The sequence below is a fragment of the Erinaceus europaeus genome, chromosome 3 (assembly GCF_950295315.1).
Source record: "Erinaceus europaeus chromosome 3, mEriEur2.1, whole genome shotgun sequence".
NCBI classification, from domain to species: domain Eukaryota; kingdom Metazoa; phylum Chordata; class Mammalia; order Eulipotyphla; family Erinaceidae; genus Erinaceus; species Erinaceus europaeus.
The window spans coordinates 29805402-29822322 of record NC_080164.1 but is presented as its reverse complement, the minus strand read 5'-3'; the positions used below and the strand labels follow the sequence as shown (position 1 = coordinate 29822322).

Here is a 16921-nt window from a genome sequence, read left to right as displayed (position 1 = left end):
GAGTCATTCTGATTTTATTTTTTAATCTTGAATAGTTTCTGCCACAAGACAGGAATGCATGATAGAAATGGCTCAACATCTTCACATGAAACACTTGGATTCATTTTCATTCACAAGTTTTTCTAAACATCTATAATTTCATAACCCCACCCATTTCCAACCATTATCACAGATTTGATTGACCGTTAGACAGTAGTTGCCAGCATGTGAGCCGGACGCTTTCTGCACATTAGTAGTGTCTTTGGAAATGACCACCCAAGAGTGTCACGATTGTAAGTCTTTGTACATAGCAACCCCAGGTCAACTCCCGTTTCTCATGGAGAGCCGTGTACCCAGGTACTTAAGGAATTGCTTTTTCTTCTCCCAGAATCCCATTCACCTTGTTTTCCTCGCAGGCAGCATGCATACTGCCCCACGATGTGGTCAGCATCGCTACAGGTGATTGCGGAAACTGGCACTGCTGCTCTGAGAAGTTTATGCAGAACATGCTGAACCAAGATGGGCTGCTTGGAGTCTCTTCTTTGGAAGAGAACGGCTTTGAGGTTGTTTTTGAACAGTTGTAAACAAAAGGAGAGAGCTATACAAGGACATGCATCTACCCACAGAGAGACACTGAGTGCTTTCCACATTGGCGTACACTCAGAGACACACAGTGTCTGCACTCACCCTTACACACACACCCCACCCCTCACACACAGATGTGGACTATGAATGTTGTGAGTGTCGGGAGTTCACTGGAGTTTGCTTATTACCAAATGATGATGAAATACCTGATTTGTAGTACTCCTGAGAAGATTCTAGAAGGGAATGACAGTCCTGATGCACTTTGGAATGGCACAATCACGTAAACACTTGCATACTTAAGACTTCTGAACCCACCCAAAGTTTCTAAACATGATCCAACCAACAACAACAAAAAAATATACCAAAACAATGCAGCAAGTTTTAAAAAATAAGTCAAAACAAAGGGTTTTTTTTTTTGATAAAGTACAAACAAGTATGTAGGAAATGCGTATTTATCAGTAATTTATCTTAAAGGAAACATCTAAGAAAAACATAGTCTGACAAAACTTAAAAAAAAAAACAATAACAAAAAATCCCAATTCCCCAATGCATACTAACCCATGCATCCGCAGAGAGCAGAGGACAACCATGTCAGAATCACAAGGCTTGGAGCAACTCCACCAGGAAAGATGACTGAACAGAGCAAGACTTAAGGATGCAATTTATAAAAAAAAAAAAAAAAACTTGTTCACACTTCAATATAAAAGAATCTGCAATTTGCTGAGTATCTCATCTCTCAATATAACTAATTTGTATAAAAATTACAACTAAACCAAAAAATTTCAAGCACCAATTCAATCGCTTGTATTTCTCCTATTATTGAGGGAACAAATCAGGATGAAGGCTAAGCTGAAATTAGCCAGGTGATTGACTGTTTACTTTTATAGGCATGTGGTTCTCTTGAACACCAAACATTTGAAAATGCTTAGGCCAGGATTGGAATCCTTGGAGGAGTCCATCATTTCTGAGTATCAATGGTTACATATACACAAAAATCTCTTAACAAATCACTGCTTGCTTAGTTCTAAAATACAAAAGCTCTGCACACAGGAAATGAAGGAGCTGTTCCCCCAGATGATTTAGAAAAGGCAGCACCGAGATAGTAGACTACAACAATATCTGGACACCTACTGGTAGTGTGAGCACAGGGCAGTTCTGACGGGGGAGAGGGGATGGTAAGAGACAGCTCTCTGATCTCTTTCTCTGCATCTGGGGAAAAGAATGGCCTGAGCCAGTAGATGAGCATGTGCGATGCTTTTGGTATTTCTCAACCGTTCATGAGACACTAATGTTTCAGTCTTTTCCCGCTACTGCCTTTGGTTAATTTTCAACACACCAAACTGAACTTAGGTCGGCTGCATCTGAGACAAGGTAAGACCACTGAAGACGCCAGAGAGCGCCAAAGGTGAGTCTCCCTAACTTCCGGCCTGCTGTCTGAATGCTTACAGGATCACAGCAGCTGAAGGGCGGCATTGAGGTCTGGGCGTTAGGACAGGTCCAAGGGGTCTTGCTGGGCTTCACACTGCTCTGGGCCAGGCTCTCCCAAAGCAGGCTCCCCAAGGTCTTCGCTGCCCTCCTCACTCTGCCCTTCGCCGGCATCCTCGCCTGGCTCCTCAGTGTGCTCCAGGCTGTTCTCTGCCAGAGCAGGAGAGCTGCTCCTCCTGCTTTCTTCCTCTGTGATCTCATTTAGGGGTTGGGGAGGAGGGGGTGTGGGTGTGTCAGACCTCAGGACACTTTCCATTGAGGAGATGGGGGCTTTGGGTAGAGCTGTGTCTGCTGCGGTCTCATTTTGAGGCAGAGATAACTTCTCCACAAGCTTCCACTGAATGATGCTCATATCTTTTCCACCAGTTGAAATTAGGTGACTGTCATTATGAGTAAAACTGACGTTGGTGACATGGCTGCTATGAGCACTGTACTTGTAACTGGGAGCCTAGGAGACCAGAAAGAAAAATTAGACTCCATGTCTGCCTCAGGTGAGGGAGGCAGGTGTATGGATCAAGTAATTCAACCCCAAAGTCCTCAAACCTGAGAGTTAAGAGCTAGCAGTTATTCTAGTTCCTGTTAGCTGGTAATAGGAAAAATAAAAGAATAATGGGATGGCTATACTTTCAAACTTTAAAAAGTAACTGAAAGGGAGTCGGGTGGTAGTGCAGCGGGTTAAGCACAGGTGGCGCAAAGTGCAAGGACTGCCATAAAGATCCTGGTTTGAGCCCCTGGCTCCCCACCTGCAGGGGAGTCGCTTCACAAGTGGTAAAGCAGGTCTGCAGATGTCTTTCTCTTCCTCTGTCTTCCTCATCTCTCTTCATTTCTCTCTGTCCTACCCAACAACGACAACATCATCAACAACTACTACAACAATAAAACAAGGGCGACAAAAAGGGAATAAATAAATAAAAAAAAAATAACTGAAATTGTTTGCCAGAGAAAATATTTTACTGGGATGACTGGGAGAGAAAGTACTAGGTCAGCACAATCAGTGGAATCATTCAACAAATAGTTGTTAGTGCCTTTATTTTTTGGCTATGATGGGGACTTCACCCCTTTGGACCAACATTTTCAGAAAAAGGGAGAGAGGAAAAGACATCTTAGCACTGAAGCTTCCTCTACTGCAGTGGGGACTGGGCTTCAACTTGGACCATGTGCATGACAGACCAGGTTTACTATCTAGGTGAGTTATTTTGCCAACTGCCAAATGGCTTTATTTATAACAAAGTATTTTAATATCTTTAGAACAAATTCAACACTTCCCTAATGTTAAAGGTGCTCCATGTTAACATGAACAGTGACTAGGACCCTGTACACATTTTCTCACTGCTCAGTTACTCCCATGAGAAAAAAGTTGAGAGTCTAGCTTGTATTTGCTGGCTCACCTTGGCTTTGGAGCAAGGGTACTGAAACAGGTGGACCTTGCAGAAGTCATCGGCCACAGCAATCACTTTCCTGTTGTGCGACCTCACCAGCGCGTTGATGTCAGTCCCATCGGATCCTTCTGGCCAGACACCTGTGACATGGAAAGAAGCACAGGAAGATAATGAGGCCGAGTGGGGCCAAGACTGTGCGTGCAGCCTGACTTTACACTCAGCTGCTATTTCCCTGGCAAGTTTCCCAGTAGGCTCAATGTTTCATCTGAATGATGGTAGTTTTATCTAAAACCTAGTAAAATTAAACCAAAAATAGCCTCAACAGAAAATTCGAAAACTAAAAGTACTCCGTGGTAACCAGCAGGTGGTGCTAATCAGTCACTTCAGTTTTAATTCCACTGATGTTACCCAAGCGCTCTAGTTGGAAGTTTTCAGTCACTTGAATCAAAGCGTGCTGAAGAGTCATAATAGAGTCCAGGTGGTAGTGCACTGGATTAAGCACACATAGTATGAAGCACAAAGACCTGCGCAAGGATCCTGGTTTGAGTCCCAGGCTCCCCACCTGCAGGAGGGGTCACTTCAGGAGCAGTGAAGCAGGTCTGCAGGTATCTATTTTTCTCTCTCCCTTTCAATCCTTCCCTTCCCAATTTCTCTCTGTCCTATCCAAAAAAAAAAAAGACATAACATTACTTCTTCCAACTGGACTATGAGCAGGCTATATAAAATTCACACACCTTCCAGGGCTCCCTTTCAGGGCCCTTCAAATGAAACACCAGAGATTCTCTAGTTGGAAGGCACCACTTGTCTACGGTGTCAGCCCTATGGCATTGCAGGCCCTGGTGATCATGTCCAGCATGGTTAGCACGCATCTTTATTATAATAGACTAGATCAAAATTATGGCATCTATAAGGTCTGAGTTGGTTTCCTCTAGCTCAATACCACTCTGAAGACCCAAGTATGTTCTACCAAGTACGATCTTAACTGACTTGTTTTTTTCCCCTTTTAATATTTATTTATTTACGAGGATAGGAGGAGAGAAAGAACCAGATTATCACTCTGGTACATGTGCTGCTGGGGATTGAACTCAGGACCTTACGCTTGAGAGTCCAACACTTTATCCACTGCGCCACCTCCCGGACCACTTAACTGACTTGATTGTAACTCACCAGCTGTTGACCACTAGTTTCATCCAAAACAATCAAATTATTTATGAATTGGGCAGGATTATTTTGTCTTTAATTTCTCCCACTAGAGACCTGAATTGGAGCCCTTTAACAGGATATTGGAATGATGTCTGAATAAAGTTGCTACTTTAAAAATGCCTTTTTTTCAGGGGGTGGGGCGGTAGTGCAGCGGGTTAAGTGCACATGGCGCAAAGCACAAGGACTGGCAACATAAGGATCCTGGTTCGAGCCCCTGGATCCCCACCTGCAGGGGAGTCGCTTCACAGGCAGTGAAGCAGGTCTGCAGGTGTCTATCTTTCTCTCCCCCTTTCTGTATACCCCTCCTCTCTCGATTTCTCTCTGTCCTATCCAACTACAGCAACGACAACAATAATAACAATAAACAACAAGGGCAACAAAAAGGGGAAAAAGGTGGCCTCTAGGAGCAGTGAATTTGTAGTGCAGGCACTGACCCCCAGCAATAACCAATAACCATGGAGGCAAAAAACAAACAACAACAACAACAACAAAAGCCTTTTCAAATTTAAAAGCTCTTTCACTTGCAGAAAGAAAATGGAAAGACATTCTGTACCACTCTGTAAATTCCTTTTGTTTTTCATATTTACAGAGGACAAATCTTTTGTTTGTTCAATGCTATTATACTTAATCTTATGAAATCTGGCAGTAATAGTGATAGCACTGGGGGGGGATTTATGCAAAGAGATTCTCATGCCCAAGGCTTCTAAGTCCCAGGTTCAATACCCCGTGCCACCATTAGCCAGAGCTGAACAGTGCTCTGGTTAAAAAAAAAAAAAGTGATAGCACTTTAAGAATATATGTAGACTATTTTTCATTTAGAATTTAAGCTAGTACACATTTATCTAGAAAAACCCCATGAAGCTCTCTTTTGCATAAGATGCCATGTCCTTACCAAAGACTTGAAAGCCTAGCACACAGGTGTACGTCGTCCAATCAATGTCCTTACACTCTGATCGATTCCTGATAAGTTTGCAGCTGTTTGGAATGCTCCCTTTAATTGAGAAACAGGAAGTATAACCACAGTGCTCATGTACAAATGTATTTGAAAATGCATCTTGAACTAGTTATGCTTACTTCTGTTTCTAATCCATACACACTGAAAAAACATTAAAATACATTTAAATGGGAACAGAACAAACTTCAACAAGGTCTACAGAAATACTAATTGTTTCCCACTGAAGCGATTTTTTTTTTCTTTAAAAGGTGTAAGTGCCCATCTGAGTGACTTGTCACAGCTGTGTGTTTATACATTTATAACAACTGCTACTTTGTTGGAGAAGTGAACCACATTTGAGAGTCTCCGAGTAGACTCAGACTAGCATCCTTGCAGACTACAGAGGCCAGCATGCATTGCCTGCCCAGTCAGGCCTCAGATGCAGCTGGCAGGCCATACTTACAGTACAGTATCTCGTAGTCTCCTGAGTTGGACATTATGTACTTGTTGTCTGGGGACCAGTCAAGGTGTGTGATGTAGCTAGAATGTCCCTAGAAGAGAACAAACCTAGAGTGAGCTGCTGTGGGTAGTGCACCTGGCCAGGCCCTCCTGCTCATGTCTAAATTTCCCTCATGCAGCCTTGGGGAGGTAGTTCTGGCCACCTGGCAAGGAGCCAATTCTGTTCTCACCTGTATATAAGGGCCAGGGAGAAATCCTAGAGACTGGAGGGAACTGGGAGTGACCAGCACCGCTATACTAGAGAGCAGCTGCCCAGATGGAGCTGTGAGAAGCACCTGCACTGAGGCCTGAGGGAGCATCTGGGAAAGAGCTGCAGATATGTGGGTGCTGCCCTGGGAGCTGCCCCAAGTAGAGCCTCGTAGAACCTGGCTGAGCTGTGCTCAGGAGACTGAGCACAGGGGGAGCTGAGCTCCCCCTAGAATACAGAGCAGCCTCTGCCCTGAGGGTTGGTGTCTCCCTGTGTCCACTTCCAGCTCCTGCTACCTCCTGTCCCTGCCCTTAGAACTAAGGGACAGTGCCCATTTTCTCCCTCCTCCCTCCTAAGCAGGCACTTAGAGCTAAGGATAAAATCAGAGATATAGTTCAATTTTCTCCCCAATACACTGTGCTAACGTCTACTATATATTTTGAATTATTCATTTTCTATTCATATTTTACTGTTTTAATTAATACAAAGTATCTCAGTGTCATTTTAAATAATTTACCACGAGGTACCATCCAGAAGTCTAAGGACGGCCCTGAAACCCTGTGACCAACGTACCACCACAATGTGACGAATGCATGTATTTACATACTCATGCTCACTCCTAAAATCCTAGAGATGAGGCTCACTGATATGCTGGAAAGCAGATTAGGAATCATTTGCTGGGCACATAGAAGACCCACTGATTTCACAAGAGGCCAAAGCTTTCTAGAGAGCAGCGTGTGGTTACTGGGCATTTCCTGAATACATTTCCTAAAATATGGGCTGGATTCACATGTGAGCTCTATCTATACCTTAAGCATGCAGCTTGGCAACTGAGAAGCCAGGCCCCATCCTCGTGGCAAAATACTTTTCCTCTTGCAAGTGCTTGTCCCAACACAGAAGTGCTGAAAAGGGTCTGTAAGTCTTGGTTAAAAGCCCTGAATGGACTACTCAGAAGAACATCAAAAGCACCGAGTGAATACACAACATGGAACTAACATCTGTGTTGGATGCATGGCATGTCAAGTCAGTCTCCTTCTTTTACTTGGAAGTCTCACTAAGTAACTTCTGCAAAAGGATTAGGAAACAGTGTTTTCTCTGGATACTTCACAAAGGAGTATGTCTCTCTTTGTGTGTCTGTGCGCTCGCACATGTATGGATGCTTCTTGCATCATCACTCTTATTAAGATGGGACACCCTCTACCCCCACCCCTGCATCTGGGCCTAGGAAAGAAGGATCAGAGAGCAAGGTGGGAAAGGTGATGGAGTAGAAAAGACCCCAAGTCTTTATGAAGACACCAGGCACTGTAATGTAATTCCTGCAGCTTTACTGAAATACTGTAGTTCTAGGTCGACAACTTAAGTTTTTTTTTTTTTTTTTTTCCCCCATAGCTACTTTTAATTAATGAAATTCTGGCTGAAAGAACACTTACTTTAGTCACCATTTTTGCCATTCTAATACACATTGTAATGCTTAAACCTCAATCTGTATCTCCTGGAGACACTCAAGAGTTCGCCTGAATAGTCAGCCATTAATTTGGCACTGGGGTGCTGAATAAAAAAAAGAATCTTCCTCAATTGCTACTAAAACAGAGCCTTTGGGCCTATCAGAACATTTAAACTATTTCAAGGAAGGGTGAGACAGAGTATAGTGATTATGCAAAAAGATTTTCATGCCGGAGGCTCAGAGGTCCTAGGTTCAATCCCTGGCACTGCTATCAGCCAGAGCTGAGCAGTGCTCTGGTAAAAAAACATTGACAAAATAACCTTCCAGGGAAAATAAATAATTGCTTGTAATTAGAAACTAATTTGAGCCTTAATAGATTCATGTAAAATGGGTACAATCCAGGGTTCCTCTAGACACTGACTATGCTGCTACGAACACAACCCCCCCACTGACGGGGCTGAGTTGAAGTGCTGTAAGGCATCCTGTATGTTCAAGCCTATGCCAGGGGAATATGCATCAGACGGAACATACCTAAATCCTGCTTACCTTTTACTTATTTCTTTAACACTGAATGTGAGTAGGAACTTAAAGTGGCCTTTTAGGGACAGGTGGTGGTGGTGGTGCACCTGACTGGGCACATTATAATGAGCAAGACCCCAGGTTCAAGCTCCCAGCCCCCACCTGCATCAGGGAAACTTCACAGGCAGCAAAGCAGTGTTGCAGTTCTCTCTCCCCCCACCCAATCACTTCCCCTTCTCACTTGATTTCTGTCTCTATCCAAAATACATAAATAAAAATATATTAAGAGGTTTTTTAAGATAAGGGTTTTTTAAGTAACCAAGAACGCCTTTCAGTGCATTTTTAAAACAGTACAGGAAAAGCTGAGATAAACACACTGTTCTGAAAGCAGCAAGACTGTAACTCAGCATACGGAGGGATCCTGAAACCAGTAGCCTTTAAATACATATCTGTTTTAAGATTTATTTTCATGAGAGGCACACTGGGGCAATACTCAGCTGTGGCAAAGACACTGGACCTGGGACAGGTATGCTGTTGGTGTCATCTTCCCAGTGAGCCTCCCTTGAAATCTTACAGCTATAAAACTCTTTTGTCACCTTAAAGCTTCCCTGAAAAATCTAACATGCAAAGTAAATATAATCAGATCCATATCGGCCCGCCCGAAATCCTAGCGCTTTGCCAGAGACAACTTAAAAAGAGCTTTCAGCGCAAAGCGCAAGGACTGGCTTAAAAATCCTGGTTTGAGCCCCTGGCTCCCCACCTGCAGGGGAGTCGCTTCACAGGTGTTGAAGCAGGTCTGCAGGTGTCTATCTTTCTCTGCCCCTCGCTGTCTTCCCCTCCCCTCTCTATTTCTCTCTGTCCTATCCAACAACAATGACATCAACAACAATAATAATTACAACAATAAAACAAGGGCAACAAAAAGGAATAAATAAGTAAATATTAAAAAAAAATAAAAAGAGTTTCCAAATGGAAACTTTTCCATAGGAGCAGTTACAGACTAAACTGCACATATAATTCTGTAAAGTAGGATCCATTATAATCTCCAGTTAAAAGATAACAGAATTAAGACTGGGAAATTAATTACTTTGCCTTAAGTCACAATCTGGTAGTGGCAGAGCCAGCATTAGCCTAGTTTTATATGTCCTGTGTCACAGCAAACAGATAAAAGAGGCTAATCTGAGACTGGGAAAGCAGCTGGCAGAAGCCGACAGAAGTGACAGCTGGAGGTTAGGTACAAAACAGAAGACAATTAGGAGAGCAGAGGCTGAGCCTTTCATTACAGCCTTAAGCAGTGCTTCACTTGGATGATTCCTGAGGGTATCTCAAAGTAATTCTTCGAAGTGCTCCACAGATAAACACTGTCTCACTGGAGAAGACCAAGTCTGGTGCAGTTGATAGCTTGCCCTTTCTCATACTTCCAAGGTCACACTCACCCATCCTATGTCACACACTGCAGCTGCTTACTGGACCACCTACCACACTGCTAGAGCACAGTGCAATAATACACAGTACAAGGACAATGGAAAGCTGGCTTTAGGGTTCAAGTCCTGGATCTGATACAAGGACAAAACATTTTCCTTTTCTGAATCTCCTCAGGGTCTGGGGAGCTAGCTAGCTCAGTCTGTAAGAGCACTGACTTGCATTCATGAGGACCCCAGAGACCATTAGGTTCACTTTATGACAAAGCGGAGCAGTGCTCAGGTCTCTCCTCATTCTTTCATAAAGATATATATATATATATATATATATATATATTACAGAGTCGGGTGGTAGTGCAGCAGGTTAAGCGCATGTGGTGCAAAGTGCAAGGACCAGCAGAAGGATCCTGGTTCGAGACCCCAGCTCCCCACCTGCAGGGGGGTCGCTTCACAAGTGGTGAAGCAGGTCTGCAGGTGTCTATCTTTCTCTCCCCTTCCTCTCCCCATTTCTCTCTGTCCTATGCAACAGCAACGACATCAATAACAACAACAATAACTACAACAATAAAACAAGGGCAACAAAAGGAAATAAACACACATTTATAAAAAAAAGTCTTTAAAAAAATGAAAAAAAGATATATGTTGACTAAAGCAGTCTGGGAGGTAGCACAGCAAATCAGAGCACTGGACTCTCAAACATGAGGTCTTGAGTTTGAGCCCTGGCTTCACATTTGCTAGAGTGATATTCTGGTTCTCTCTCACTGAAAAATAAATATTTTTGTTTGCTTGTTTTTTGAAAAATAAATCTTTTATTTTATTTTTATTTGTTATTGGATAGAGACAGAGAGAAACTGAGATAGAAGGGGAAGATAGAGAAGAAGAGAAACAGAGACACTGGCAGACCTGCTTCACTGCCTGTGTAGCGACTCCCCTGTAGGTGGGGAGCCGGTGGCTCAAAGTGGGATCCTAACCTTGCACTTTGTGCCACGTGCACTTAACCCGCTGTGCCCGACTCCCTTGAAAAATAAATCCTAATCAAAACTGATGTAAGGTATGTGGCAGTAATTCATCAAGTATTCACTAATTCTGAATTTGCCAACACATATTCCAAGCCACCACATTTCTATAAAGACAACAGTTTACATATACCGAGTATTTATTGTATGCAAAATAGTTTCTGCATTTATCGGCTGCATTAACTTGTTTCAATCCAGTAAACTATTATCCTTATTTTAGAGAAGAAGATCAAAATGAAGTTTAAGTAGCTTGCCTAAAGTTACAATGGTGTATAAATAGTGAAATAAGAATTCAAACCCAGGTAGTTGCTCCCAAATTTGGTTCTTAACCACCATACTACACTGCTACATTTCTCATCCTGTCCTCAACTCCAGTGGAAGCTTTTCTCAGGACAAGAAACAAATCTTACATGGTTCTGGGTGCCTGGAACACTTCTCTATCAGAATACCTCTAGAAGGTGCGTGGTCATTGTACCTACAGAACTGAATACCATCTTTTCTTACAATAACATACGCAGCAAGCTAAAGGAAAACTGCTTCTACTAAGGCTCTTGCTACAGACAAATCTCCCCACATGAATTCTGACCTTTAGTGGCAGAGAAGTGACAAAAGAAATTGATGGGGGCTGGGGTGAACAGGAACATAAGGCCCTGAGAGTAGACATGACATATGCCCTTTTATTTCTGACTGACCCATTAAAAAAGTGTCATTCTAATGATTCTCTATGGAAATAGCTTAGATTTAAGAAACTACTTTAAAAAGAGGAATATTAAATTCCCATCAAAAAGAGAAACTTTTTTAGAGTATGGTGAACTGCAATATTCTGTTGTTTGAGTTTTCTTAGACTCAGTGAAGGAGAGAAAAACAGACCTATCCACCTTCTCTCTCCCCTGCTACTAGGGCTTTTACTGAAGCTTGTAGCCTACAAGAAATTCACTGCTCCTAGTGACTTTTTTCTTTTCTGGAGATAGAAATTGAAAAGGAAGGGGGAATAGAGAGGAACAGAGAAAGAGACACCTGCAAATCTGCTTCACCACTCGTGAAGTTTCCCCACTGAAGGTGGGGACCAGGGGCTTGAACCCAGGTCTTTGTACAAAGTGACGTGTGCTCAACTGGGTATGCCACTGCCTGGAGCCCTCAGCTCTAACAGAAGTAAAATTTACAGCTTTACTTCACTACTTACAGTGCACTTTCCATGCCTGCTATATTTTCTTCCATTTTCTGAGACCACATAGAGGTAAATGAAGTTGTCATGAGATCCTACAGCCAGGAGGGTACCATCTAGAATGAACAGGAAGCAGGTGTTGACTAGAGAAACATCAATGTGATAAATTTACTTACTGTTATCTTATGGACCCACAGCACATGTCGGTTTACAAATGCTATATCTCATCAAAGTGGTCATTTTTGGCATTTAATGAATGAATCCTTCCACCACTAAGCACACTCCAAAATTTAATGGTAATCTAGTCCAGTCTGTCACCCTTTTTAGAAAGGCTCACGAGTCATGGTCTCCACCCTCCTCCTGGCCTTTGCTTTCTAGTCTGCTACAAACCGGCTCTAGGTTAACCTATATGTCTTATACTGTGGGCTTCATGTCCAAGTGCTGTTGCAGCTGAGCACCAATAATCTCTCCACTGAGTGGAACCTCCCCAGGGCAGAGCCCATACCCTCCTCTCTAGTGGTCAATACCACAAAACAAATGGTCGCAATGAGGTGTTGGGCGGTAGGGCAGCAGGTTAAGTGCACATGGGGCCAAGCCCAAGGACCGGCGTAAGGATCCCGGTTCGAGCCCCCAGCTCCCCACCTGCAGGGGGGTCGCTTCACAAGTGGTGAAGCAGGTCTGCAGGTGTCTTGTCATTCTCTTCCCCTCTCTTAATTTCTCTCTGTCCTATCCAACAACAACAGCAGTGACAACAACAAGGGCAACAAAATGGGAAAAATGGCCTCCAGGAGCGGAGGATTTGTAGTGCAGGCACCAAGCCCCAGCAATAACCCTGGAGGCAAAATAAATAAATAAAAGTAAAAAATAAAAAAAATCAAACCCCAAATGAAAATTTTCTGCTTTAAGAGAACTTATCAGTCTTACAGTTTGAAGCCAATACTCCTTTCTTGGTCAACCCAAATACTAGTATTCTTAAAAAAGAAAAAAGCATTTTATTGACTTGTTAATGAGAGACAAGAAAAATCAGGTATCCCTCTGGTACATGCACTGCCAGGTTTTGAACTCTGGATCTCATGCTTGAGAGTCCAACACCTTAACTACTGTGTCACCTCCTAGACCACCAAGAGCAGTATTCTGGGCTTTCATTGAAACATGCTAGAAGTATCAAAAATATCCTTTGGACTCTGCAGATTCAACAACTATTGGAATGTATTTTCAAATCTAAGCAAATGGCACTCAGACCAACTCCAGGGAAAAATATGAATCAAAGTCCTCCTTATGATGGAAAAAGGAAACTGAAATCTAATGGAAACTTAACACTTTGTATACAGTACAAAAAATTATTCCAACAAGGTTAAAGGAATTACAAAATTCTTACAGTGAGTTGCTGAGTACTTTAAGAAGCCGATCATTACTATATAATTAGTAACAATGAAGAGTCTAAAGAATCTGAAAAGCTTGCTGAATTTGTATATTTTGGGGGCCAGGCAGTAGCGCAGTGGGTTAAGCGCACATGGCATGAAGCCCAAGGAGTGCCGCAAGGATCTTGGTCCAAACCCCCAGCTCCCCACCTGCAGGGGGGCTGCTTTACAAGCAGTGAAGCAGGTCTGCAGGTGTCTATCTTTCTCTACCCCTCTCTGTCCTATCCAACAACAATGATAGCAATAATAATAATAACAATAACAAGGGCAACAAAAGGGGAAAAAATAGCCTCCAGGAGCAGTGGATTAGTAGTGCAGGCCCTGAGCCCCAGCAATAACCCTGGAGGAAAAAAAGTTTGTATATTTGGAATATTACTTCAATTTATTTTATATTTTTAAAAATTTTTAAAAGAATATTCCCTTTTGTTGCCCTTTCTATTGTAGTTATTATTGTAATTGATGTCATCATTGTTGGATAGGACAGAGATGGAGAGAGGAGGGGAAGACAGAGAGGGGAAGAGAGAGACACCTGCAGACCTGCTTCACAGCCTGTGAAGTGACTCCCCTGCAGGTGGGGAGTTGGGGGCTCAAACCAGATCCTTTTGCCAGCTTTGCACCACATATGCTTAACCCACTGTGCTACTGCCCAACTCCCTTATATTTTTATACAAAGAAAAGGTAGTCAAGTAAAAGGGAGTAGTAATTAATCTAACACCCATTCAAAATTCTAAATATGTGCAGTTTTAGAAACTGGTTTGATTGCACTATGCTCAATTGCAAATAAAGTGCAATAGTTCTAAATTTATACTTGCTTAACGATTTAGAATAGTTTGACTTGATCAGATCTTTTACAGCTTCCTAGAGCAACATTTAATCTTTTTGTTGGGGGAAACATTCAATACTTAACAGCTCTAGAGGAAAAAAAGGAGTTAGTTTGATTGACAATGAAAACGTCATCACGGAGCAGCTCTGGGTGCTGGGTGGGCAGTCTGTGGGGTAACCCTACTTACCTATCGAGTAGCGCATTACAGAAAGCTGCTCGTTTCCATCTGTGTGGATGGAAACTAGATCTCTGGTTTCTGCATCCAGAACAAACCACCTGTTAAGAAGTAAAAAGGACAACTGTCTCCAAGTTTTAGCATTTACAGGAAAAACTGGTTGCTGACATGTTTTCCATTTGAAAATGTATGTACTTTTAAGATTATTTAAACATATTTAATTGAAAAACTTTAATAGTCCTTAAGTGTGATATGTTTCTCTTTTCTAATGAAGGATATATTCACTTTTCAAAATGTCAAGATACACTATAAACATACTCATTTGGGCCTAGGCACATTCTTATTTCCATTTGGGCAGTTAGTCAACAATGCACGTCAGATGAATGTCTAAACGGAATTAAGATGACAGGGAAGGAGCTGATGGAAATGGTACAGTCTCAGTGTTGGTAGGTGAGGACAGGTGATGGGAAGGACAGTGGAACCCAGCAGACACAGAAAAGCGTTTGGGAAGTAGGGAGGCTATAGGTGGAGCAGAGCACAAGAGGAGGAAGTCCAGTGATGGAGGAGGGAGGGATCAGCGCCAGCACAAGGTGGGAGGGAACTGGAGTCATCACTTGCACTGGGAGGGCTGAGTTCTTTGAAAGACATTTATAGGAAAAGTCAGAATGCAAAAATCTCTAGAGAGAAAATTAAGATTTAAGTCCAACCACATAATAATTCTTTTCAGACCTTTTTTTGAGGAGCAATTAGAGGAAGGACCTGGGTTTATAGCAATCTGGGAACTAAGAAGGGGCAAGGGAGGGCAGGCCTGGAGGGGTGAGAGGAGGGCAGGTTACATGTAACACACACAGTGGGGGCAGGGACTTCAAGCTGAACACTGCCTGATTTAGTACAGGCATCAAGCATCTGCAAAGTAAAGGAACAAAGGTAAGTCTTTGAAATTTGAATATGCCAAAAGCAGGTGCTAGTAAGAGTTACAAAACAGTAGGGCAGTGTGCAGGAACAAATGGTCAAGGTGGAAGAATGGGATAACCAGAAAATAGTCTGGGAGATAATGTGACAGGATAGCACAGGGCTTGCATTCCACCTGAGGCCCTGGGTTTGATCCCTGGCACTCTAGATGCCAGAAATGAGCCACGGGTCTCCCTTCCTCATAAAATTAATTGAAATAACACTTAAAAAAAAAAAGATAGGAAACTTAAAGCTGTTTTTAAAAGAATATTTTCGGGAGTCGGGCTGTAGCGCAGCGGGTTAAGCGCAGGTGGCGCAAAGCACAAGGACCGGCATAAGGATCCTGGTTCGAACCCCGGCTCCCCACCTGCAGGGGAGTCGCTTCACAGGCGGTGAAGCAGGTCTGCAGGTGTCTATCTTTCTCTCCTCCTCTCTGTCTTCCCCTCCTCTCTCCATTTCTCTCTGTCCTGTCCAACAACGACGACAACAACAATAATAACTACAACAATAAAACAACAAGGGTAACAAAAGGGAATAAATAAATAAAATAAATATTTAAAAAAAAAAAGAATATTTTCTATGTATTAATGAGAAGAGGTGAAGAGGAGAACCAGAGCATCATTCTGGTATATGTGCTGCCAGGTAGATTTAACTCAAGATTTCATGCTTGGGGGCCCAAAACATTATCCACCATGTCATTCCCAGACAGCTATAAAGTTCCTCTCTCAATGACATGTAACCTAAAGGTATAAGAACAATGTGCTTTGTTTTTAATAATTCAGATGGGAATATTTCTACCACTAACATATACCAATAAAAAAAATTGTGATGGGCCAGGTGGTGGCACACTAGGCTCATATATTATCCTGTGCAAGGACCTAAGTTCAAGCCCTTGTTCACTACCTGTAGAGGAGAAGCTTCATGAGCACTGAAGCAGGGCTGTCGGTGTCTTAATCTCTCTCCCTATCTCCCCCTCCCATCTCAGTTTCTGTCTCTGAAGTTAAAAAAAGGAGAAATCACTATAATGGTTCTTAACTTTGCAGCATTACTACCAATCTCTAGAAAAGGAAACTCTCATTTAGATTAAAAAATATTATTTAGTAGAGGAAAAGGCTTAAAAGAACTTTTTGTAAAATGACTGTTTAATGATGGCATTTATCATACGTAAGAGTATTCAAGGTACAAGATAGACTAAAAAAAAAAAAATCTTTACCCATCAGAGAAAAACTGATGGCTTTTCACTGATGACTCCCCTGCAGGTGGGGAGCTGGAGGCTCCAACCAGGATCCTTACGCAGGTCCTTGCACTTCACATTATGTGTGCTTAACCCGCTGCACTACTGCCTGGCCTCCTAGGAGTTCAGGTTTTAAATTAAATCTTGGAAACATTATTAAAGCTCTTTATCTTTACCCATCAATGAAATTCTACTCTAGTTTAACACATTTTAAAAGGACTTTTAATTAATTAATTAAACTAGAAAACTAGTCAGCTGTGGCTTATGGTGGTGCTAGGGAACTGAACCTCAGGCATGAGGTTTTGCTTTTTAAAAGCAAAACCAGCCAGCCCTTATGGATGAGCTTTAGTAACTTGTGAACTATGGGTCTTCATTTCTAATTCATAAATTCTGTCTTCTATTCAGGCAAGAGAAACTGCTTCTGTGGCACTTGTAGCTTCTATTGCATTTCTAATGGCCATTTTCATCTTATAAGGAGCAT

At 42.4% G+C, this 16921-nt stretch overlaps 1 protein-coding gene across 4 annotated transcripts in view; it reads right to left on the bottom strand.

The window, feature by feature from the left end:
- Nucleotides 1-16921, bottom strand: part of EML4 (EMAP like 4) — a 136961-nt gene continuing 120040 nt past the window's right edge. For all 4 annotated transcript variants that reach the window (XM_016192857.2, XM_060186934.1, XM_060186935.1 and 1 more), the window contains 6 exons: nucleotides 14268-14356; nucleotides 11855-11952; nucleotides 6029-6116; nucleotides 5524-5622; nucleotides 3438-3568; nucleotides 1-2497 (listed from right to left, as the gene is read on the bottom strand). In XM_016192857.2, coding sequence (XP_016048343.1) covers nucleotides 2051-2497; nucleotides 3438-3568; nucleotides 5524-5622; nucleotides 6029-6116; nucleotides 11855-11952; nucleotides 14268-14356 — 952 coding nt within the window. In that variant the 3' untranslated portion in view covers nucleotides 1-2050. The remainder of the gene's footprint in view (nucleotides 2498-3437; nucleotides 3569-5523; nucleotides 5623-6028; nucleotides 6117-11854; nucleotides 11953-14267; nucleotides 14357-16921) is intronic.